At 40.3% G+C, this 24,835-nt stretch overlaps 1 protein-coding gene across 2 annotated transcripts in view; it reads left to right on the top strand.

The window, feature by feature from the left end:
* si:ch211-282j22.3 (ER degradation-enhancing alpha-mannosidase-like protein 3) overlaps positions 1–24,835 on the top strand; it is a 70,096-nt gene that overhangs the window by 37,048 nt on the left and 8,213 nt on the right. For both annotated transcript variants that reach the window (XM_043719997.1, XM_043719998.1), the window contains 10 exons: positions 2,011–2,136; positions 4,365–4,448; positions 5,780–5,863; positions 7,541–7,665; positions 8,731–8,896; positions 11,066–11,220; positions 16,680–16,842; positions 20,515–20,706; positions 21,542–21,707; positions 22,056–22,247. In XM_043719997.1, the coding sequence (XP_043575932.1) occupies positions 2,011–2,136; positions 4,365–4,448; positions 5,780–5,863; positions 7,541–7,665; positions 8,731–8,896; positions 11,066–11,220; positions 16,680–16,842; positions 20,515–20,706; positions 21,542–21,707; positions 22,056–22,247 (1,453 nt within the window). The remainder of the gene's footprint in view (positions 1–2,010; positions 2,137–4,364; positions 4,449–5,779; positions 5,864–7,540; positions 7,666–8,730; positions 8,897–11,065; positions 11,221–16,679; positions 16,843–20,514; positions 20,707–21,541; positions 21,708–22,055; positions 22,248–24,835) is intronic.

Genomic DNA, 24,835 nt, shown 5'->3' with positions numbered 1-24,835 from the left:
TTTGAGCCAGTTCTGTATCCAAATGGCTAGTTTTCCCTGTATTCCATGAGATCTAACCTTGCTAATCAGTCTCACATGGGGAACCTTGTCGAACGCCTTACTGAAGTCCATATAGATTACATCTACTGCTCTGCCCTCATCAATCTTCTTTGTTACTTCATCAAAAAATTCAATCAAGTTTGTGAGACATGATTTCCCACGCACAAAGCCATGTTGACTATCCCGAATCAGTCCTTGCCTTTCCAAATACATGTACATCCTGTCCCTCAGGATTCCCTCCAACAACTTGACCACCACCGAGGTCAGGTTCACTGGTCTATAGTTCTCTGGCTTGTCCTTACCACCCTTAGACAGTCTATCTTTACCTGGTCTGGCCTACAAATGAATGACTCTTAACTCTGGGCAACTTAGGGATGGGCAATAAATGTGGGCATAACCAACAACATCCACATGGGCGTAAAAGAAAATTCGGGTTGAATAAGGTTGTCAAAAATAGATCCTTGGGTGACTCCAGAAACAGCAGTGCAGTGCTGCAATGTTCTATGGCCGTGACTTATGCTGTTTTGTGTGTTTGACTTTATCCCATCCTATCAATATTGTCTTTTTATTTCTTTGTCAAGCACTTGGGGAGCTTCCTGTTAAATGCATTCGTAATGCAAAAAAACACGAACAAATATTAAAAGTAATTAAGTGAACAACTGAAATTTAACTTGACAGATGTTTTTCTAATATCTTTCCTTATCTTATTATGGGAAAAATTCAGATATCATTCCTTGATTGATGGAAACCTGTCTACTTGATTCTAATCCTTTGGCTATATTCATTAATCTGACAATTGTACCTCTAATCATTGCATTAGGTAGTGAAGACCTTAGTTTTTAAAATAGCTGAGACAGCTTGTACCTAGAAAAATGTAGCCCTGGAACAACATTCTGTTATTGAATATTCCTCTTACGTGGTGCAATCAGCACTAATTGATTTATTTATCATTAACTGTTATGGTAATTCTAATGTAATTACCATTAGAAATGGATATTGTAATTTCTATTCTGTGCATTACTTTTTAATGCTAACTCGATACAGTTTATTTTGCACTAATTCACTTAATACACTATCATTTTATATTTTCAACTGACTGAGAGATGATTCAAACTAATACAGTGCTAATATTTGGTTTAGTTTGTATGTGGCTTTTAATTTGAAAAACACAAAACCTAAAGTCCTCTTAGCTCCTTCCTGATGTATTAAAATAGTGGTTCTGTTTAAGTTAAGAGATGACTTAGAATTTAATTAAACAATGAAGCAGATTCAATTTGAAAACCCTAAAAGAGAGATTTTCTCAGACTTCAAAATAAACTATTTTAGATTAATTAGGTTCCTAGAATTTTAGAAAAAAAATTTTCATATGAAAGATATGTTTATTCAGACAAGTTCCTATATCATCTGTTTGTACTTTGTTCCACAATGTCAGATATAAATATGGAGATTTAGAAAACCGCTATGTTGTGTGAATGAGGGTGGTGGTGGGGGAAAATGTTATTTGAATTAGAATTAGAATTCCTACCGTGTGGAAACAGACCCTTCGGCCCCACAAGTCCACACTGACCCTCCGAAGAGTAAGCCACCTAGGCCCATTTCCCCCTACTCTGTATTTACCCCTGACTAATGCACCTAAACTACACATCTCTGAACACTATGGGCAATTTGGCATGGCCAGTTCACCTAACCTGCACATCTTTTGGATTGAATGTATCTGACTATTATTGCAAAGACATGAGCACCCCCAAAACATGACCAAATTCTGTGTCTCAAATTTGAGCCATGTGATAAGAAGTATGAGCTAGACTTCTGTCTGGACTCTTCCGAATGAAAAGTGATCTAATATGAGTTGTTAATATGAATGCATTGTGTTAAAAGGCTCTTTGATTTTGCTGTGTTTCTGTGAACGAGACAAATAAATGAGGATATATCATAAAATGTCCATTTCAACTTTTATTTGTTTTAATCTAGCACTATGCAGCCATTATGAAGTACATTAGTCAGCCTCCTCTGCTTCTCGATGTTCATATGCATAACCCTACAATTAATGCCAGAAAATGGATGGATTCACTTCTTGCATTTTTTCCAGGCTTACAGGTAGGCAATACGTTTTTGTTTTGATTGAGATAATTAGCATGCATGGAATTAATTATGACTTGATGAAAACCAATATATGAAAGCAATTTGCACACTTCAGACCAAGCACAATGTAGGATATGGCATAAATTAGTAACCCTGTCATCAATGTTTTCAATCTCAATTTACATAAACATCCATTCAATCATGGAACAGTGTCTCACGTTAGGATCACCAATACATTTGAAAATATTTGAATGTTATGCTAATTTTAATTTCCAAACATGTTGATAATCCTAATGTGAGAGACAGTCCCACAATAGAATGGACATTTGAGATGACACTGTAAAAATGCAGTATCTCATTTTGTCGGTGGTTCCAATTTAAAGGATTTAATTCACTTGAACAATTTTAGGCTAGCTTTCATTAGAAAGCACAGATGACAAAAAAAATGAAGAAGGTTTTAGTCTTCTGAAGTCAGTTCCATGAAGACCTGCCATCCATTTGCATCCATTCTCATTTCCTTGTATACAAAATGGAGCTACTCATGTGTTTTAGAACAACTTTATCATTTTACTAGATTATGATTGATACCTCAGACTCACCTGAAAGTTTATCCTAGAGCTGAGTTACATTACAGTATCCATAGGTTTAGAGTGCAGAAGCTCCGTCAGATTATGATGGCCCATATTCTCCATGAAGTATCAATTATCATCAGATTGCCAATCTGTCAAATCCTTTGACCATCCAATACTGCTCCACATTTCTTCTGGGATCCTCCAAACTGGCTTTGCCAGAAATTCAGAAAGAAATTCAGTATCTCCGTGACAATGCTGGAGAGCAAAAAGTGGAATTCTCTCTTTATGGAGTAAGCCATACAAATAGTGGTAGGATGCAGGTGGTTGGGGTAGGAGGTGGAGTGTTCATGGAAGTGGAAGGTGGATAGGACATGAAGTGGATTAGGTGGTAGGTAGGTGCAGTATTATGGATTGATTGGGGAAGTTGGATGGTCATGTGGAATTGGGGGGTCAATGCAAATAATCGTGAGGTCTATTCTGTACATTGCCATGAATTAGTCTCGGCTTTTTGCTGTCAAATGTTTCCTGCATAAATATTCAGGTACGGATTATGGAAATATCAGCTCCGAGTGGAGTTAGAGACTTTTGTGCAGTAGTGGTCGGGGTCCCAACAAGCAGTGGAATTGTCATCAGAAGTTAACATTTTCTAGGGAATTCCAAAATGAATTGGGTCCGAATCTGTGCTGTCTCTTTTCTAGAACGATGCAAGAAGTATTGCTCTCCAACTTTATTTAATTCTTCAGCATTCACTAACTTGAAAGTTGTTACAACATGGAATTATTTACAGCAAGTGGTTAGGGATAAAGATTTAATTAGAAGTAGGAACATGCTTATACATATTTTTCATCACATGTATGGTTATCCTATTAGTTGGCCTTTTTCATATTTAAGCTCATTCTTAATTTTTGTTTGGATGCGTACATTCTTCTTTTCTCCAGTGGTAATATTAATGGCTGGACCATACGCACCACTTATTTTTAAATATTTTACTTGCCTTGTACTCTTTGTACTTTTTTCTCCATTTCTAAATATGCTCAGATCTTGTGTAACAGAACATGAAGGCAGTTTGAACTGTTCAGTGTTGAAGAGGAACCAGAAGTTCTGTTTGTACAGATCACAGAACATAAAGGATTTCTGGTGCTTATAAGAAGAAACCTGAAACCCTTGATTGTGGTGTTGTGTTTTATATACAATTCCCTGTTTCACTCTTATTTCTTTTTGACTTTATTCAACCAAAATACGAGGAGAAAGTGAGGACTGCAGATGCTGGAGATCAGAGCTGAAAATGTGTTGCTGGAAAAGCGCAGCATGTCAGGCAGCATCCAAGGAACAGGAGAATCGACGTTTCGGGCATAAGCCCTTCTTCAGGAATCCTTCTTCAGGATTCCTGAAGAAGGGCTAATGCCCGAAACGTCGATTCTCCTGTTCCTTGGATGCTGCCTGACCTGCTGCGCTTTTCCAGCAACACATTTTCAACTAAAATACAACAAACTTGAAATTATGGCGTTGATGATTAGTTTTCTTAGTCTGTTCAAAATTTTAATTCTTGGTGAAGAATTTCTAAATGGAAACAAACAGCTTGAAGAAAATTTTTCCATTTGGTCTGATTATGCCTCTAGATTAATTTATCTAATGATGACACTAAGTTTCCAGAATATTTTTTGCTTTTAGGTACTAAAAGGGGACTTGCAACCTGCAATAGAAACTCATGAAATGTTGTATCAGGTTATACAGCGACACAAATTTCTCCCAGAGGTAAGAAGATTGTGAAGTTCATTGCAAAAGTAGATTTTAATAAAACCTACAGCTTATTTCAGGAATTTAATTCCTGATTGCCTTAAAATCACTCCCTTTCTCTCTCTGCTTGTTGCCTTCCAACAGTTTCAGGACACTGCCAACCAGGTCAATTCTCTTGTAATATTTTTCCGATCTATTTTCATTTATGACTTAATTTAAATGCAAAGCCAAAAGAGTAAGATGCTTTGTTAAATCGCTACTTGTTTGGAAAATATTTTCCTGATGGTGCATTTTGAAGTTGTGACTGCAGTGTCCTTTTTTAAGTGGCAAGTAGTCTTTAGCGTACAAAACTTGAAAGACAATGTAAAGTAAAATTATTTACAAGTAGATTCCAGACTCTCTCTCTCTCTCTCTCTCTCTTTTCAATTAGTTATTGTTGCAAATTTTTAAATGAGCTGTTTAAAGTCAGCAGTTTATTTGGAATTGAGGTTTATGCTTACTTTCATATTTCGATAAGTTAGTCAGCTATGTCTTATGCATTTTCATGAAATTCCAATTCACCATAATAGTTAGTCAACATTTCAAATTAATTTTGAGTGGAACTGCATGTTCATGAGGATAGGGAAAGTCGAGGCTTCCTCAGTTGGACATTCTGCCTTCTGGCCTGACAGATTTCTTGTCAGAAGTCAATTGGATTGACTGGCTTGGCTTCTAGATAGGTGGAAAGTCCTTGAGGAGCAAGTCGGTTCAATTCTGACCCTGGAAGCATGTGTGTAAGTGGATGTGCAAGGTCCAATCTCCAACAACAGAAGGAGGCATCCAAGACTTGACTCTGGAGTCAAGGGATTTGGGGAACTGAGCAAAGCACTCTCTCTCACCACCTGTCCCATGACTAATTATTTTTGAAGCTTTCCTCACTTTGTTCCAGGGAAATCTTTCATATTCATTGTAAAACTAGGAGGTTAAATCTGAGACTGCCCCTCATTTACTGATTTAAGATCGCAGTCTGACTCCTGGGAACCCACATCATGCTCCAGTACCATCGAGAAATCAATGTGTTGGCTGACACCTGAGATTATATGCCAGCTGAATAGTAATCCAGAATGTAGGAGAAAGTGGCAGCAAAGATATGTATCTTTTACCAATGGTTAAAATTAAACATTCTGATGTTCCTGATAAATCACAACCAATTCTTGCTCACCCATGCCCTAATATTAAGCAGACTGGTATCATACCTCCAAAGTAGATAAGAAATTTGGTGGAAAGTTGAACTCTCAAATGTAAAAGTTTATTTTGCCTCCCATTAGTGTCACTTATGATTTAAATTTGACTGATTTGTATTTTCAAAGGCTTTTACCACTGACTTTGCGGTTCATTGGGCTCAACATCCTTTAAGACCCGAATTTATTGAAAGTACTTATTTCCTTTATAAGGTTAGTATGTTCCATGAAACCACTAAATCTTTCTGTGCAATGTTTAAAATTAGTTAAACATTCTTCAGCTCAAAAGAAGTAGAAATTCTACATCCTGTCAGATTTATTATTTGGTGCTATTTGTAGTCAGTTATCTTTGTTTAAGATTTATAACAGCTGTATACTTTTCCGTTCCTGTCTGAAATAAAGCCTGCAGAGTAGAGGATACTGCAAAATAAACATAGCCATAAGATAAACAAGCATAATTAGGCCATGCAATCATTGTTTAGAATTTTTTAGAATGTCTACAGTATGGAAACAGGCCCTTCGGCCCAACAAGTCCACACCGACCCTCCACAGAGTAATCTACCCAGACCCATTCCCCTACCCTGTCTTTACCCCTGACTAATGCACCTAACACTATGGGCAATTTAGCATGGCCAATTCACCTGCCGTGCACAACTTTCGATTGTGAAAGAAAACTGGAGAACCCAGAGGAAATCCATGCAGGCACAGGGAGAATGTGCAAATTCCACACAGACAGTTGCCCAAGGCTGGATTCGAACCCAGGTCCCTGGTGATGTGAGGCAGCAGTACTAATCACTGAGCCCAATTGGTTGATATGTTTCTCAACCCCCTTCTCCAGGAACCCTTGATCCTCTTTCTAATCAAGAACTTGTGTATTGCTGTCTTAAAGACAGAGAATGGCTTAACCTACACAGCATTCTGTAGCACAGATTCGAGATTCACCCTCTGATTGAAAAGTTTCCTCTTCAGCTTAATTCTAATGGTGGTCCCTTCACTCTCCTATTAATGGAAACCTCCCCATGTCCACTCTATCCAGTCCTCTCAGTGTTCTGAAAGTTTCAATGAAGTTCTCCCCACTTCCTTCAAAATTCCATTGAGTAAGGACCCAAGAATCCTCAACCGCTCCTCTACATGATAAGTTCTTCATTCCTATTATCATTTGTCTGAACCTTCTCTGGACTGCCTCCAATGCCACCACATCCTCCCTTAGAAACGAGGCCTAAAACTGCTCTCAATACTTTGAATGAGGCCTGATACAGCCCCAGCAGTACATCTGTGCTCTTGTAACACAGGGGTGTTATATTAGCCATTTTCCAGTCCTCTTCAAGCCTACCTGACTCCAATGATTCCTGAAAGATCATCAATCCCTCCACAATCTTCTCAGCTATCTCCTCAGGACTCTCTGGTGTAGTTCATTTAGTCCAGGTGATTTATTCACTTCAGACTTTTCAGCTTGTCCAGCACCATCATCTCTTTCATGATAGCCACCACATTCACCCACCACCTCTCTTGAAATTCTGGTATGCGGCTGTGTCTTCCAATGTGAAGACTGCAAAGTACCTATTGAGTTCCTCTGCTATTTCTTTGTTTCTCCATTACTATTTCTCCAGTCTCATTTTCCAACAGACCAATGTCCATTCTTACCTCCATATCAAGTGCCAGAATTCCAGCTAATCAGAAAAACTGATAATGTGGCTGCTTAAACGTGACTTCTCGGTAGCATTTATTTAATAATAATGTCGTTGCGCATCTTTTTATGTAATAAATAATTGCCAATTATTTCTGCCAGTGGAAAGAACCTCCAGTCTTTAAAGTAGAAAATGTTGTTTCCCAGCTCTGACTTCTATCACCACATCTAATCTGCTTTTCTGCTTTTGTCTTTTCAAACAGGCCACCAAAGACCCTTATTATCTACAGGTTGGTAAATCTGTTGTGGATAGCTTGAATCAGCATGCTCGTGTACCTTGTGGCTTTGCTGCTGTGCAAGATGTCCGAACTGGCAATCATGAGGACAGGTACATTTGCACCAGGAGTTCAGTATAACTTGCAAAAACCAGTCCAAACATTCGCTGAGTCATTCACCTTTTTGAGGTCAGAACAGTCTGATCCTGTTGCTGGGTGAATGTTCAAAGAATAAGATTAATATCTGTTTTAGTTCACTTTTTAAATTAAAGTGGCCAGCAGAAAAATATCATCCTATAATCTTAAAACAAATTAAATCCTTTACTCTTGAACCAAGCGAAGCATAAAAATCAATTAATTAAAGAAAGAAATGTCTTTGAAGGGAGAGGAAAGCTCACCCCTTAATATTTTACAAGGGTTCGTGTTGGCCGTGGTAGAGGGTGCAATCTTTAATGAAAATGTGAGTGTCTTTTCTCCTCCCATAATAATTATTTTATTATTGAAAGCATGTGTTTTTTTTCTTAAAATGCATGCTTCAGTCAAACATTTCAGTGATCTTTTTGGACACGGAATTTTAAAGAAAGTAAGCATTGTTTTTTTTTGTACATGTTGTTTACCTTAAATTTATTGTTTATATTAACTGCCATCAAATCTTGGCAAATGTTTGAGATGTTTATAGAATGCTGTTGTTAATATCTCAGAAAACAAAAAGGTTATGAAAGTATAACAATGTGAATATGGATAATCTTTCAAAAGCTTCACATCCTTTCTCTTTTATTTTCCGTGCTATATTCTTCAAATAAATATACAATCCTTCTGTTTGTACCTTCCATATTTTGGCCCCAGTGCAGATGCTTGTGGTAAAGTTAAATATTGGCATTTGTCTGTTGCACTTACCAACTAGATGTATTTAATTTTGGCAAACTTAATGCATCCTTTTTGGCAGCTGAACTAATAAAATGTGTACTCTGTTCGGGCCATGCTAGTTCTAGACAAAATCAAATCATAATCTCGGCCATACAAATGTAATATTTGTGTTTAGAAGTAGTTAATTATTGATTTAAAGTCTAGTATTTTGTTTCCTTTTAAATGGGAATGTTGAATATCTGATCTTAAAGTTATAGGACAGTGTGAATTACTGCACTGTATACTAAATTAGTATTTTTTTTTTCCCCAAGGATGGATTCATTCTTTTTGGCTGAGATGTTCAAGTACCTCTATTTGCTGTTTGCTGATGACAATGAGCTGCCCTTTAACCTTGATGACTATATTTTCACCACAGAGGCTCACTTACTGCCTCTTACACTAGCCACAGTTTGTCACACCTGTAGTAAGAATATAACGGTAGGTCACTATGATATCATTGCCACTTTTGCACTCTATCTCATATAGTTTTGCAGCTTAATACTTTAATTAAATGATTAAGACTTTGGGTGATAAATTAGACCCCACCTGATTTAATTGGATCCCTTCACCTTGCATTTGCTGCATGAGGCAGCAGATTGTACAGCCCTGTTTAGTTTTGTGTCAATGAACTGCAGGTGCCAGTTGTTGCCAAAAGGCAGCTAAATTGAGGGGTTGATATGCCCTCACGTCTACTGAGATGAGTCTGCTAATCACAGAGACCGTCCTTCCTGCCCAGCAGTTTGCTCTGAGTGGGAAAGTACTCTTAATCCCTAAATCACCTCAGCAGTTGGTTGAGAGGCCACCTGCATTCATTTGTTCTTGCCCCAGTCTCAGTGGGAATCGGTTTAATAAAATGCTGATGGCCTGATTGGCTGGCCAGTACGGACTATTTCAATGTTTAATTTATTTCCTGTAGCAGAAAACATCTCTAAGGGTAGCTCAGCTGTTGATGCAATAGGTGTGGAGCAATCTGCCAGTGCTCCCCAGGATTATACCTCTCAACCCAGCCAATCTTCTACCTACCAATCCATCGCAAACCATGATCCTGCCTTGTGTAGGCCAGCAAAGTCCTGCCCTATGTCATTCTTTTGATCCCTAAATTGGTTTCACAGCTAAGAAGCAAACCTGGTGTCCATTTCCTCTTACTGCTCATATCATGGGGTGAGGAAATTGAAAATGAGGCCGTGTTTAACTTGAAGTGAAATCTGAGGAAAACAAATCCTACTCAAGTGCATCAGGTGGTTCAGTGGTTAACACTTCTGCCTCTCAGCACTAGGGAACTTGTTCAATTCCATCCTCGGGTGACTGTCTGTGTGGAGTTTGCATGTTCTCTCCATGTCTGTGTGGGTTTCCTCCCACAGTCCAAAGATATTCAGATTAGGAGGATTGGCCATGTGTCTATGGAAGTGCTGGCTAGGTGGATTAACAAGGGAATAGCTGGGTCTAGATAGGATAGTCTTCAGAGGGTCAGTATGTACTCGATGAGCCAAATGGCCCCTCTCTACAGTGTAGGAGAAAGTGAGGACTGGAGGTGCTCAAGATCAGAGTCGAGAGCGTGGTGCTAGAAAAGTACACGTGGGACAGCATCCGAGGAGCAGACATTTTGGGCATAAGCCCTTCATCAGGAATGAGGCTTGTGGGCTCGGAGATAAATGGGAGAGGGGTGGGACAGGGAGGAAGGTAGCTGGGAATTTGATAGGTATTTGAAGGTGCTGGTGGAAGTGTTAGGTCGGAGGGGAGGGTGGAAAGGAAGGAGGATGGACAGGTAGGACCGGTCAAGAGGGCAGTGCTGAGTTGGAGGCTTGGGACTGGGATAAGGTTGGTGGAGGGGAAATGAGGAAACTGGTGAAAACCACATTGATCCCGTGTGGTTGCAGGGTCCCAAGAGGCTTCTGTCAATGGGATCAATGTAGGATCATTTCTGATGAAGGGCTTATGCCTAAAACGTCGGTTCTCCTGCTCCTTGGATGCTGCCTGACCTGCTGTGCTTTTCCAGCACCACACTCTCGACTTTCTACTCTGTAAAAAGTATATGATTCTATCACTGTGTACGATGCGTAGAATTACAATGGATGACATTCACCCATATAACTGGTTGTTTAGTTATGATGAGTTTATAAAACAAATGTTTCAAAGCATCCAAATGCTAGTATTGCAAGGTGGAGCTTGGAGTTGCCAAATGGGGGAACCTTGGGAAATGTATTTGGGAAGCAATAACGTTCACCAAAGGGTGGGAAATATCAGTCTGGCAAATCAGCTATTTGGATTTGGCAAGCCTCGTGAAACAAGAATTCTGACAAGCCTGTGAATGTTTCCAATCATGAATGGAAGTGGACAGCACGTATGAACCTTCCTTACAGATAAAGTTACTTTTTACAAGTTACTTTCAATCCATTTGGTGGCAAGAAATGGATTTGGCCAAATGTGACTCAACATGTATACTTTTTGAGCCATTCGATACAAATGTGATTATGTTGTTCACATTGTGACTATTGTTTCTTGTGTTTTCCATCTAAGTGAATCAGTTTTAGAAACAGAAGAACTTATAATGCAAAGTATTCTACATCAATTTCAGTTAATTCATCCTTTTTTTCCCCCATTTGCCAGAGTGTGCAATTGGAAAGTAAAGTTGCTGGTGTCCTTTCCCATACGTGCCCAAGTGCTCAAACATTGTTCCCTAATAACCCATCCTATGCACAGAAAATAAGGGAGACCTACAGAGATATCGTTCCAGATGCAAGTGCACGGACATCTGCAGAAAGGTATGTTCTTTTGCCAGGTTTTGCAATCTAATAATGTGACATCACATAATTTTTAGAAAAGATTTTACTGAAATAGCACAGAAAGGGATTTTGCAAGTATGTGAAAAGAGTTTGTGCAGTAATATTCAGAGCATCTCGTAATAAATTCATGTGACAGCTTTGTCATTTTAAATATTATATCTCACAGAATTTTTCAAAAATATTTTTAAAATGCTGAAAGGCCTCTTCCATATTTTGATTCTTTGATTTTTTTTTAAAAAGTTTATTCCTGGATGTAGGAAGTATACTGTATAAGTAAGACCACCCTTAAGTAGAAGATAGAAACATACAAATTGAATTTGATGTGGCTGTCTCTTGCTCTCGCTCTAGCTCGCGCACACTCACTTTCACGCTCTCGCGCTCTCTCACGTGCTTGCACCTGCACACAAGAACAGACTCGGTGGCGGTGTATTGCTGTACTATATTATTTGGGAAGTTACAGCACAAGCACAATACTGATTCAAGTCAAAGTGAGAGAGGTAAAGGTTAGCTTTGCTATTTTTAGGCGGGTTGAACAATCAAGGGCTTTAAGTGGCCAGTTAATCCTGCCACTGCTGGAAGGAGCCTGGTGGCACAAGGACTACATCCATGTAGGAGCCCCTCCTTTCCTCCATACCAACAGCTGGCCCCGTCAACCCCAGCACAGTCACCTCCTTGAAGACCTGTAGTGATACTTCGAGTCTAGGGTGCTGCAGTCCAAGCTGTGATTACTGCTCCCACTCCTCACCCCATTTAAATGCACAAGGACCCTGAACTGCCATTAAAGACCATCTGGGCTCCAGGGAACAGCCATAGCATTGTCTCCAGTTTCCCAAATGATGGGACCATCACCATGGCCATCGGATTTACTGCAGCGTATGTGACAGTGACTATGGGTTTGACATTTGTGCTTCCAAATTTGCTAGAAGCAGAGGTAGTTTTGGTCTGCATTGTACAAATATTCAATTTGGGAGCTGCATCACTCTGTTTCAAATTCAAGCACAGAATAGTATTGGAAAGCAACCTTTTCTTTTGTAATATCAACAACAGTTTACTGCAGCACTTCCAGAAGAATGATTCCCTAATGGATTTGGACTACCCACTAAGCCACAGAATAAGCTTGGAATTAAGCGAATGAATTTGAACAAAGACATCCCTGATTGGATCAAAACAATTAGTGAATGATTTTAAAATCAATTTCATCAATCAACCTGCCTTTTGAGATTAAGAAACGTGTATGCATGAAGGCTAGTCTAACCTTTCACATGAAACTGTAATGGTTATCTTTCATCAATCAAGTCTCGGTTGAAGAAAAGATCGAAGTAATTTTTTCAGTCTGCTTGAATTTTATTCCCAAATTTTTGCTTTTCTAAAACAATTGTGTTTTACATTTGTTCCAATAAGAAAAATTCTGAGCATTACTGAGAGTGAAGACAGCTTGCTGTGTCGCTAAGATTTACAGGGTGTAGCATGTTAATGATTATAATATGACCCGTTTCAGAATCACCATCCAGTGAGTCATTCTGATAGTTTCCCCATTTAAAACTCTTGAACTGGAACAGCTGCACCAAAGCTCCCAGTGTCTAATTGCAAAGTAACATGAATGGAGACTTGGGAAGTTGGTTGCTCTTTCTATTCATAATTCTCAAAGGGATAGGACAAGACATTATGCTTTTAGTAATATTAAATATGCATCAATTTCCTAGAATTGTTTTCTTAAAAATATTGATAGGTTCAAAACCCATGAAATTATATGGACCATTTTGAAATCTAGTGAAAACTGAAGAAGCTCTTGGTCTCACCCAGAATACTTTAGAACATAGGACATAGAACAATACAGCACAGAACAGGCCCTTCGGCCCTTGTTGCGCCGACCTGTGAATTATTCTCAGCTCGTCCCCCTACACTATCCCAAAATCATTCATGTGCTTATCTAAGGATTGTTTAAATCTCCCTAATGTGGCTGAGTTGACTACATTAGCAGATAGGGCACTCCACGCCCTTACTACTCTCTGCGTAAAGAACCTGTCTCTGACAGCTGTCTTAAATCTATCACCCCTCAATTTGTAGTTACGCCCCCTCGTACACGCTGACGTTATCATCCTAGGACAAAGTCTTTCACTGTCTACCCTATTTAATTCTCTGATCATCTTGTATGTCTCTATCAAATCCCCTCTTAGCCTTCTTCTTTCCAATCAGAACAGACCCAAGTCTCTCAGCCTTTCCTCATAAAACCTTCCCTCCAGACCAGGCAACGTCCTGGTAAATCTCCTCTGCACCTTTTCCAGTGCTTCCACATCCTTCCTGTCATGGGGCAACCAGAACTGTACACAATATTCCAAGGGTGGCCGCACCAGCATTTTATATAGTTGCAGCATGATATTGCCATTCCAGAACTCAATCCCTCACCAATGAAACCTAACACACCGTATGCCTTCTTAACAGCAGTAACCACCTGGGTGGCAACTTTCAGAGATCTATGCACAGAGATCCCTCTGCACATCAACACTACCAAGAATCTTTCCATTGACCCAGTACTTTGCCTTCCTGTTATTCTTCCCAAAGTGCATCACCTCACATTTTGCTGCATTGAACTCCATTTGCCACCTCTCCACCTGTACCTGCGTCTAAGTCATTTATAAAAATGACAAACAGCAGTGGGTCCCAAAACAGATCCTTATGGCACATCACTAGTAACCGGACTCCAGACTGAATATTTTTCATCAACCACCACTCGTCGTCTTTTTTCAGAAAGCCAGTTTCTAATCCAAACTGCTAAATCACCCTCAATTCCATGCCTTTGCATTTTCTCCATCAGCCTACCATGTGGAACCTTACCACATCAACTGCCCTACCCTCATCTACATGCTTGATCACCCTCTCAAAAAACTCAATGAGGTTTGTGAGACACGACCTGCCCTTGACGAAACCATGTTGACTATCTGAAATCAAATTGTTGCTTGCTAGATGATTATAAATCTTATCTCTTATAATCCTTTCCAAAACCTTTCCTACAACAGAAGTAAGGCTCACTGGTCTATAATTACCTGCATCATCTCTGCTGCCCTTCTTGAATAAGGGCACAACATTTGCAATCTTCCAGTCCTCTGTCTACAGGTTTAGTACCAATGATGACTGAAATATCAAAGCCAAAGGCTCTGCTATCTCCTCCCTAGCTTCCCAGAGAATCCTCGGATAAATCCCATCCGATCCAGGGGACTTGTCTACTTTCACTCCTTCTAGAATTGATAACACCTGTTCACAACTAACCTCGATCCTTTCTAGTCTAATATCTCATACCTCATTCTTCTCCTCTACAATATTCTCCTTTTTCTGAGTGAACATCAATGAGAAATGTTCATTTAGCATCTCTCTGATCTCTACAGGGTCCACACTCAACTTCCCACTTCTGTCTTTGACTGGCCCTATCCCTACCCTAATCATCATCCTTTTATTCCTCATATTCCTATAGAAAGCTTTAGGGTTCTCCTTTATTCTGTTTGCTAAAGACTGCTCATGTCCTCTCTTTGCTCTTCTTAACTTCTCTTTAAATCCTTCCTAGCTGATCTGTAACTCTCCATCGCTTCATCTGAACCACCTTGCCTCATCAACACGTAACAAGAGATGCAATTTCTGTGGTAAACCACGGTTCCTTTACCTTATCACTTCCTCCCTGCCTGACAGGGACATACCTATCAAGGACACGCAGTATCTGTTCCTTAAACCACCTCCAAATTTCCATTGTCTGCATCCCCTGCATTTTGCTACCCCATTCTATGCATCCTAATTCTTGCCTAATCGCATTATAATTGCCCTTGCCCCATTGATAACTCTTGACCTGTGGCATGTACCTATCCCTTTCCATCGCTAAACTAAACATAACTGAATTATGGTCACTCTCTCCAAAGTGCTCACCTACAACTAAATCAAAACCTGGTCTGGTTCATTACCAAACACCAGATGCAGTGTGGCCTCCCCTCTCTTGTTGGCCCTTTGACATACTGTGTCAGGAAACCCTCCTGTACACATTGGACAAAAACTAATCCATCTGACGTATGAGCTATAACATTTTCAGTTAATGTTGGGGAAGTTAAAGTCCCCCATAATGACCACCCTGTTCCTTTCACTCCTACTCAGAATAATTTTGCTAATCCTCGCTTCCACCTCCCTGGAACTCTGCGGCGGCCTATAAAAAGAAGCTCCAAGCAGTGTGACCTCCTCTCCTGTTTCTAACTTCAGCCCACATTACCTCAGTAGACGAGTCCTCATCAAAAATTCTCGCAGCCACTGTTATACTGTCTTTGACTAACCAGGCCACGACTCCTCCTCTTTTACCACCTTGCCTAACCCTAGGGGGTTAGATAGGGTCGACAGTATGAACCTTTTCCCGCGTATTGAGTCGGGTATTACAAGGGGGCATAGCTTTAAATTAAGGGGGGGTAGATATAGGACTGATGTTAGGGGTAGGTTCTTCACTCAGCGAGTCGTTAGTTCATGGAATGCCCTGCCAGTAACAGTGGTGGACTCTCCCTCTTTATGGGCATTTAAGAGGGCATTGGATAGGTATATGGAGGATAGTGGGTTAGTGTAGTTTAGGTGGGCTTGGATCGGCGCAACATCGAGGGCCCAAGGGCCTGTACTGCGCTGTATTCTTCTATGTTCTATGTTCTATGTTCTATGCCTGTTTTTTGTTGGTATAAGAACAATAACTGGAGTTGAAAAACTAGTTTTAATAGTTTGACTAGTTTAACACTTCCTAACCAATGCTCCCTGTTGATATGGACAGTTTGTCAAATATGAAATACACAGACGCACCCTATTGGATTGCAAATCTTAACAAATTGTCAGCACACAACATCTCTACACAATTGCAGGGGTGCTGTTGAAGTTTAAGCAGCTAAAACTGTGCCTTATGACAACACCACCTTATGTGTCGGTATCAACTCAGTCTCAGTGGTATCATATTCACCTCTGAATCGCAAATTTTAGGTTCAAGTTCCATCCAGGAACTGGAGCAGAAACGTTAACGCTGATAATTCCAGTTCAGTTCTGAGGGAGGCAAACATCGTCACATGAATATTTGGGGGAGTTTGCTGATTGTAAACTAGTTGCTGTATCTTTTACTTTGTCAGTGACTAAATTTCAAAAAGTGCTTCATTTGCTGTAAAGTGCTTTTGAGATGTTCCAATAATCTCTCAAAGTGCTGTATAAATTAACATTTTCTCAATTGTCTTAACATTTTAGTTACAAAATTGATTGATTTTCTTTTATCAGTCATTAGTAGTCGTATTGCTACGACTATTCAACGGTAAAATGTATCTTAAATATCACAAATAGAATCATTGATTAGAAATTTTCAGTGACCTCAAAGTCCTGAAAAATAGACCTCGAGCGTATATGGAAATTTTTTTACCTTCGCATTTGATTTTACACGATTACAGAGAAAAGTGTATGGAACCACCACAGTCTAAAGTGTTCCCAACACTTCAAACGAAGGATTTTGTTGCTAGTGGCATGGATCATTTGGAAATCCTGAAGCAAATGGGGTTCTCTATAGTTTCAACCAATGATGGACGTATCCAGCTGACACATACACCTGATCAGGTCAGTAGCTGGGTCGAAGGTGGACAAAGGGAGAGCAATGATAACTGTTAGCCTTGTAAAAGCAAGTATAATTAAGAGTGCAGGTCAGTTTTACATTGTTCTGTAACTTTGTTTTGTTTGGTCAGTTTATTTGATGGGGGCATTTCTGGAAAGACCAATAGTTTTTGCCCATCTCTAACTTCTCTGGAAATGAATGGCTTGAAAGGCCAGTTCAGAGAGCAGTTAAGAGTCAACCACTGTATTGTGGAGCTGGAGTCAAATGTTAGCCAGACCAAATAAGAATGGCAGACCCCTTCTCTAGTGAGCCAAATGGGTCTTTACAAGAATCCATGAAAATTTCATGAAAGGCATTACCAACAGCAGTAACTTTCAATTCCAGATTTTATTAATTGAATGTAAAATTCCAGCAGCTACTGTGTTGGGATTTGCACCCATGTCCTCAATATTCACCTGGGCCTTTGTATTACTAGTGCAGTGAATTAGTACTACATTATTCCCCACCCCATCCCTCAACCGCCCACCCTGACTTCCCTTGTGTCATCGCCATTTCATAGAATCAGAGAGATGTACAGCACAGAAACAGACCTTTCGATCCAACTCATCCATGCCGACCAGATAGCTTAACCTAATCCAGTCCCATTTGCCAGCACTTGGTCCATATACCTCTAAACCATTCCTATTTATCTACCCATCCAGATGCCTTTTAAATGCTGCAATTGTACCAGCCTCCACTACTTCCTCTGACAGCTCATTCCATACACACCCAACCCTCTGCGTGAATAAGTTGCCCCTTGTATCCCTTTTGTATGTTTCCCCTCTCCTCCTAAACCTTTGCCCTCTAGTTCTAAACTGTCGTACCCCAGGGCAAAGAATTTGTCTATTTATCCTATCCATGCCCCTAATGATTTTATAAATTCTATAAGGTCACCCCTCAGCCTCCCATGCTCCAGGGAAAATAGCCCTAACCTATTCAGCCTCAGGATGTAGATTTGTTCGCTGAGCTGGAAGGTTCATTTCTGGACGTTTCGTCAGCCTACTAGGTAACATCTTCAGTGGGCCTCCGGGTGAAGCACTGCTGCTGATTCCTGCTTTCTATTTATAAGTTTGGGTTTCTTTGGTTTGATGTCATTTCCTGTGGTGATGTCATTTGCTGTGGTTACCAACCAACCCTTAACAGACACCAAAAAAGCTGTCTTAGTAAGAGGATTAAATTAGAACTGCCAGGGTGCGGACAAGAAAGCTTTCTTAGCAGCATTAGAAACAACACTAAAAGACAACCAACGCTCAGAAGAAACCCAGCAAACTATCAGATAGGTAGTCGCACCAACATTAAGCAGAAAAAAGAAGGAAACACACTCAATACACAAGAAAGAAAAGCACTGGAAAGACTAAAAAAAGATAAAAACATTGTTATCCTACCGGCAGACAAAGGACATTTGACAGTTCTAAATCAAGAGATTACATTGGAAAAAGTGAATGCACTATTTACAGATTCCAACACTTACTAACAAGTGGCGATAGACTTGACCCCACAACTAGAGAACCAAATCACAGCCCTACTCAAAGAACCTTCAGAAATCTAAAAAAATAAATAAGACTGACTTCAAAAAATGAAACCAGACAAATCCAACATGCCACGCTTCTACAGATTACTCAAAATTCACAAGCCATGAGCATCCCTCAGACCCATAGTCTTGCTACCTGGAACACCAACTTACAGACTGGCCAAGGAACTACACCAAAGACTAAAACACTTAGTAGAAGACTCACGCCACTCCATCCATTCCACCCCTGAGTTCCTGAAGACCATCAAAGACACTAAGATAGAAGAGGATGAAATAACCCAAAGAAATAAACCAACCCAAAGAAATCCAAACATATAAATAGAAAGCAGGAATTAGCCCACTGAAGATGTTACCTAGTAGGCTGACAAAATGTCTGGAAATGAACCTTCCAGCTCAGTAAGCAAACGGACTTCCAGAACCTCAACCTGAGCTACAAATCTTCTCAAAATAAGCTATTCAGCCTCTCAAATTTCACAACATCCTTCCGATAGGAAGGAGAACAGAATTGCATGCAATGTTCCAACAGTGGCCTAACCAATGTCCTGTACAGCTGCAACATGACCTCCCAACTCCTGTACTCAATACTCTGACCAATAAAGGAAAACATACCAAATGCGTTCTTCACTATCTTATCTACCTGTGACTCTACGTTCAAGGAACTATGAACCTGCACTCCAAGGTCTTTGTTCAGCAACTCTCCCCAGGACCTTGTCTTTAAATGTATAAGTCCTGCTCTGATTTGCTTTTCCAAAATGCAGCTCCTCACATTTATCTAAATTAAACTCCATCTGCCATTCCTCAGCCCACTGGCCCATTTGATCAAGATCCCCTTGTACTCTGAGGTAACCTTCTTCACTATCCACTACACCTCTGCAAACTTACTAACGATACCTCCTATGTTCACATCCAAATTATTTATATAAATGACGAAAAGCAGTGGACCCCGCATCGATCCTTGTGACACTCCACTGGTCACAGGCCTCCAGTCTGAAAAGCAAACCTCCACCAACACCCTCCGTCTTCTACCTTTGAGCCTGTTCTGTATCCAAATGGCTAGTCCTCCCTGTATTTCATGAGATCTAACATTGATAAACAGTTTACTATGGGGAACGCTGTCGAATGCTTTACTGCAGTCCATATAGATCACGTCCATAAAACACATTTTCTTCCTAAAATCTGTCTGCTAATCTATGAGCAAGCTGACAAGTCTGTTTTTCATGAAAACAGTACAATAACCTGGAGGAGCAGTGTCATTTTGCTTTACTGAGAAGGCACACCAAACTTGTCCTTCACTCTAAATAGCTGGTTGACTTTTAAGTGTTGGGACTTGCATTTAGAGTGGCTGTTTTAAGTGGCTGACATTGAAAATGACACAGCATTTGGTGATGTTTTGGGTGCAAATGGTAACCCTTTTCCCCCAACCTTTCCACCAAAAGCTTACTCAATGCCTCTTTGTCCCTTTGTGAGTAGTCTCCAAAATCCATCACCTCATTCCCTTTCCCTGGGTTCTCCAAACCTTTTCCTTCCAAAACACTGGATATCTATGCGTCCAGGCACATGGCTGTCTTCACCTGGGACGTACTTGTAGTTCCAGTGACTATAGGGCTGCTGGGGAATTGGATTGATCAGCTGATCTCAAAAGCAGAACTTCCGCCTACTGAGGGGTAGAGTCTCCCTCTGTTTATGCAATATGATATCGGTGCGGAACAGACTCTGTTTTGAGTCGTTCACCTGCCGACTGTCTTCTGGAACTGATTAGGGGCTGCATTAAGCTGCCAATTCAGCTTGATATGTTTTTGGAGTTGTTCTCAGCCTGCTTTTCACCCCCATCATCTCTTTCATCTTCTGACTTACCTCATTTATTTTCTAAGGATACATGTAGACAAAATAACATGCTTCCACTGCAAATATTCAAGAAATGCAATCTGATAAGGTTGGCGTTGCTTTCCTTTGTACTTTGATATTGGTTAGAAGCAGAACTGATAATGCATCAGTTCCAGAATGTGTCGAACGATCCTAAAACTTCACAAAACAAACTGTATATTAAAAATGAAAAACGGATTCCTGCTTTGTTTGGTTTATTGACATGCAGAATTTCTTTTCTCAGGCTGCAAGTTCACAAAGTGGTCAGCATGGCCTAAAGTTCATTGCAGAAATCATTGAACTGGCTCAAGCGCAGGCGAGAGGAGAGATGACATCATTTGCTGTACAGATTATATCTCCCCCATTTTTGGGACAAGTGGTTTTAGCTGCAGGTCCAGCTCATTTTGGAATGGACCTCAGTAAACAGGAACATGGGGTGAGTTACATTTATTTTTGTATTTAAATGTTAAAGTGGTTATGTGGAAGCACAGCTAGTGGAATTGTTTGAGGAGGGCGAATGAAGTATAGTGTAATTTGTGGGAATAACATTTTAACACTTAGCTAGATTTGTCTGAATGTAACAAAAACAAAATTCTGGATAAACTCAGCAAGTCTGGTAGCACCTGCCTTCGAAGGGACAGTGGACTTGAAACTGCTGGTTTTTTCGTCCACAGATGCTGCCAATCCTGCTGAATCTTCCAGCACTTCTTTTTTCCGGACCTCCAGCATTGCAATTATTTGTTCTATTTTGATTGTCTGAATGTGATTGAGTAATATTTCTTTTCTTGACAATTGAGTGTCAAAGTGTTACGCTGAATAGTCTGCTTTGACAGTGTCTATGATTTCAGATACAGTAAGTTTCATTCTTTCGGTGGCTTAAGCCTTTTCCGATTATTTATATTTGATTTGGGAGCTGACTTTTCGTCATCCTTTTTGTAACAACTGACATAATGATTACATTTTTGGTTTTACTAGGGGTAAGGTACATCCTCAAGTAGGCAAGTCACCTGTTCCAATAAACCAACTGGTGCAGCTCCAGAGGTCCCCACAGTATTTCTTGCCCTTATTTTGCTTACATTCCTCCTTGGACTAAGTGCTTAGTTTCTTCTTAGTGCTTCCATGCAGAGGCTAGCCAAGTTTCAGACCTCATCACTTGCTGATTAGGGCTGCAAACATTGTCACATTGTTCCCACTGTCACTTTATTTTCCTGTTCAGTGTTATTTTGGAAATGTTAAGCTGTTACTTCAGGAGCTGTTTTGTCTTTTTGTAGGTTAAAGGAACCCTGATGAAAGCCATTCCATACACTGCATGCTTGGATGTAACTAACTCAGAGCAGGTCCGTGGTAAAATTGTCCTAGCACAACGTGGAGATTGTATGTTTGCAAATAAGGCAAGGAATTTGCAAAGGGCTGGGGCCATTGGAGCTGTCATTATTGGTGAGTATTGTTTTTTTTTTGACTAGCTTGAATAATTTATTTTTAATTGTGTAAAATGTGTCTTTATCAGGACTGACTTCACACTAACATTGTTATCTCGAATAAAGCCTCATAGTCAGCAGAATTTAGGTACCTTTTCCTGTCAGAATGGATCAAATTGTGCTGAATTGTCATTTCGCTGAGTTTGGATGCACAGTGTTGCTATAAAATTAATTCACCAAAATAACTTTGAAGTGTGAATAGGTTTAAAAAACTAGAAGGATAGTGCTGAATTGTCTTCTGTTTGTCAAAGTAGTTCATTTTTGTCTGTAACTCAATTATTTGATTTTCTTACTATCATTTTTTCAGATAATGTAGAAGGCAGTAGCAGTGATTCCTCCCCTGTATTCCAGATGGCTGGTGATGGAGATAATGCTAGTGATATTACCATACCCCTCCTTTTCCTCTTCCACAAAGAAGGCTCAATCCTACTGGATGCTCTGAATGCAAACCAGAATGTGGATGTGCTGTTAATCGATAAAGCCAAGCAGCTAGGACAGGGTTGGTAATTTTATTTTTTTGCTTAGTTATGGTGAGATTTTGTTTTTGTGTTCTTAAGAACCCTGGAGTCAGTTTTTAAAAAAGTGTACTTGTACAGTAGTTAACCTGGAGAAAGTGAGGACTGCAGATGCTGGAACTCCGAGTCGAGAGTGGAAAAGCACAGCAGGTCAGGCAGAACCCGAGGAACAGGAGAATCGACATTTCGGACAGAAGACCTTCATCAGGAATCAGTAGTTAACCTGTTGAACATGTCTTAGTCCTTTGAGTATAGGAGTTGCGAAGTCATGTTGAGGTGGTAAAAGACATTGATGAGGTCTCTGTGGAATACTGTGTCCAGTTCTGGTCACCCAGTTATAGGAAGAATAGTATTAAGCTCGAGAGGGTTCAGTGTAGATTTACCAGGATGTTGCTGGGTATGGAAGGCTTTGAATTATAAAGAAACGCTGGAACTTTTTTCATTGGAGCATAGGAGGTTGAGCGGCGGCCTTATAGAAATTTATAAAATAATGAGGGGTACTTATAGGGTTAATGGTAGTTAAAATCCCTCATCCTAGAACAAATACAAGACTAGGGGGCATATTTTTAAGGTGAGAGGAGAGAGTTTTTTTTAAAAGGAATGAGAGGCGATTTATTTTCAGAGGGTGATTCAAATGTGGAATGAACTTCCTGAGGAAGTGGTGGATTTGCGGACAATTAAAACTTTATAAGACATTTGGATAAGTGCATGGATAGGAAAGGTTTGGAGGGATATAGGCCAGGAGCAGATAGGTGGGACCAGTTTAGTTTGGGATTATGTTCAGCATGGACTGGTTGGACCAAAGGATCTGTTTCCGTGGCTTGATATCAACATGAAAGGCCCTTCGTCACAGTCATGCAAGATAGCTTTGGGTGCATTGTCAGGATGAACAGGGTAACACATATAGGGAGGAACTATTAGAAATTGGGATAGTTTCATAAAATAGGACAATCATACAAACATTATTACATTTTACATTACATTACAGTGTGGAAACAGGCCCTTCGGCCCAACAAGTCCACACCAACCCGCCAAAGCGTAACCCACCCATACCCCTACATTTACCCCTTACCTAACACAATGGGCAATTTAGCATGGCCAATTCACCTGACCTGCACATCTTTGGACTGTGGGAGGAAACCGGAGCACCCGGAGGAAACCCACGCAGACACTGGGAGAACGTGCAAACTCCACACAGTCATTCGCCTGAGGCGGGAATTGAACCCGGGTCTCTGGCGCTGTGAGGCAGCAGTGCTGACCACTGTGCCACCGTGCCGCCCACAAACATGAAATAAGAACAGGAAAAGGCCATTATCCCCTGAGCCTGCCCTGCCATTCATTGAGATCATGGCTGATCTGATAACTTCAAACTGCATTTCCATCTATCTTCGATAACCTTTCACACTCCCTTACTTAACAAGAATCTATCTACCGCTCCCTTAAAAATATTCACTAACTCTGCTTAAGTCGCCTTTTTCAGGAAGAGTTGGATAGACTCACGACCCTCTCCAAGGAAAACACCTACCTCATCTCTGTTTCAAATGGGCAAACCCTGATTTTTTTTTTAAACAGTGACTCCTAGTTTCTCCCATAAGTGATACATCCAGATCCCTAAGGATCTGTTTCAATCCAGTCACCTCTTTAGACTCCAGCAGATACAAGTTGAGCATGTGCAATATTTCCTCAGAAGTCCCCACTGGTTCCTCTGGCTCATTTAGGTTGGGTAACTGGTTTGCAATGCAGAGTGACACCAATAACATGGATTTGGTTCCTGCATTGGCTGAGATTACCATGAAGGATTCTCCCTCTCAACTTCACCATCACCTAAGGCAATGTGACCCTCGGGTTATACCACCACTAGTCATCTCTCTCTAATGAGAAAGCAGCCCTGTGATGTGGTGAGACTATAGAGAATTGCATCATCCATAATACTGTTACCTCCAATAGATTAGTCAAACGTGGTTCACTTTTCACAAAACCATGTTGACTCTGCCTACTTATCTTGAATGAATCAAAGTGCTGTAACTTCTTTTAATAGCTTCTAAACTTTTCCCTGTGACAGATGTTAATTGGCCTGTAGTTTACTGCTTTCTGCCTTCCTTTTTGAACAAAGGAGTTACATTCGATTTCTCCTAATGCAATAGGACTGGCTCCAAATCAAGGATTTTAAAATTAAAACCTACATATTGAGTATCTCACCTGTAACTTCTCAAGACCCGAAGCCATCAGAACCCATAGCTCTAACAATTTATCTCAAGCCATTTCACTGGTTATTGTGATTTTTCCTGAGTTCCTTCTCTCTTCCATTTCTAACTTATTCCTGCTTCTGTGATGTAACTTGGATCCTCTGTACTGAAGACTAATGTGAAATGCCTGTTTTATTCATCTTCCATTTCCTTGTTTTCCTACATGCATCAAGATGACTGGATCCTCCCTTTCCACTACAAGTTCCTAATCCAGTTGTCCCAAATCTTAGCATCCGCAGGCAACACAGTTGTCTGGACCCAGACTCTTTGCTGCAGAAAATGGTGTTAATCCCTGTCACTATCTGGGCCTCTTATGCCACTCCATT

The sequence above is a fragment of the Chiloscyllium plagiosum genome, chromosome 30 (genome assembly GCF_004010195.1).
Source record: "Chiloscyllium plagiosum isolate BGI_BamShark_2017 chromosome 30, ASM401019v2, whole genome shotgun sequence".
NCBI classification, from domain to species: Eukaryota; Metazoa; Chordata; class Chondrichthyes; order Orectolobiformes; family Hemiscylliidae; genus Chiloscyllium; species Chiloscyllium plagiosum.
This window is presented reverse-complemented; position numbering and strand designations above follow the sequence as displayed.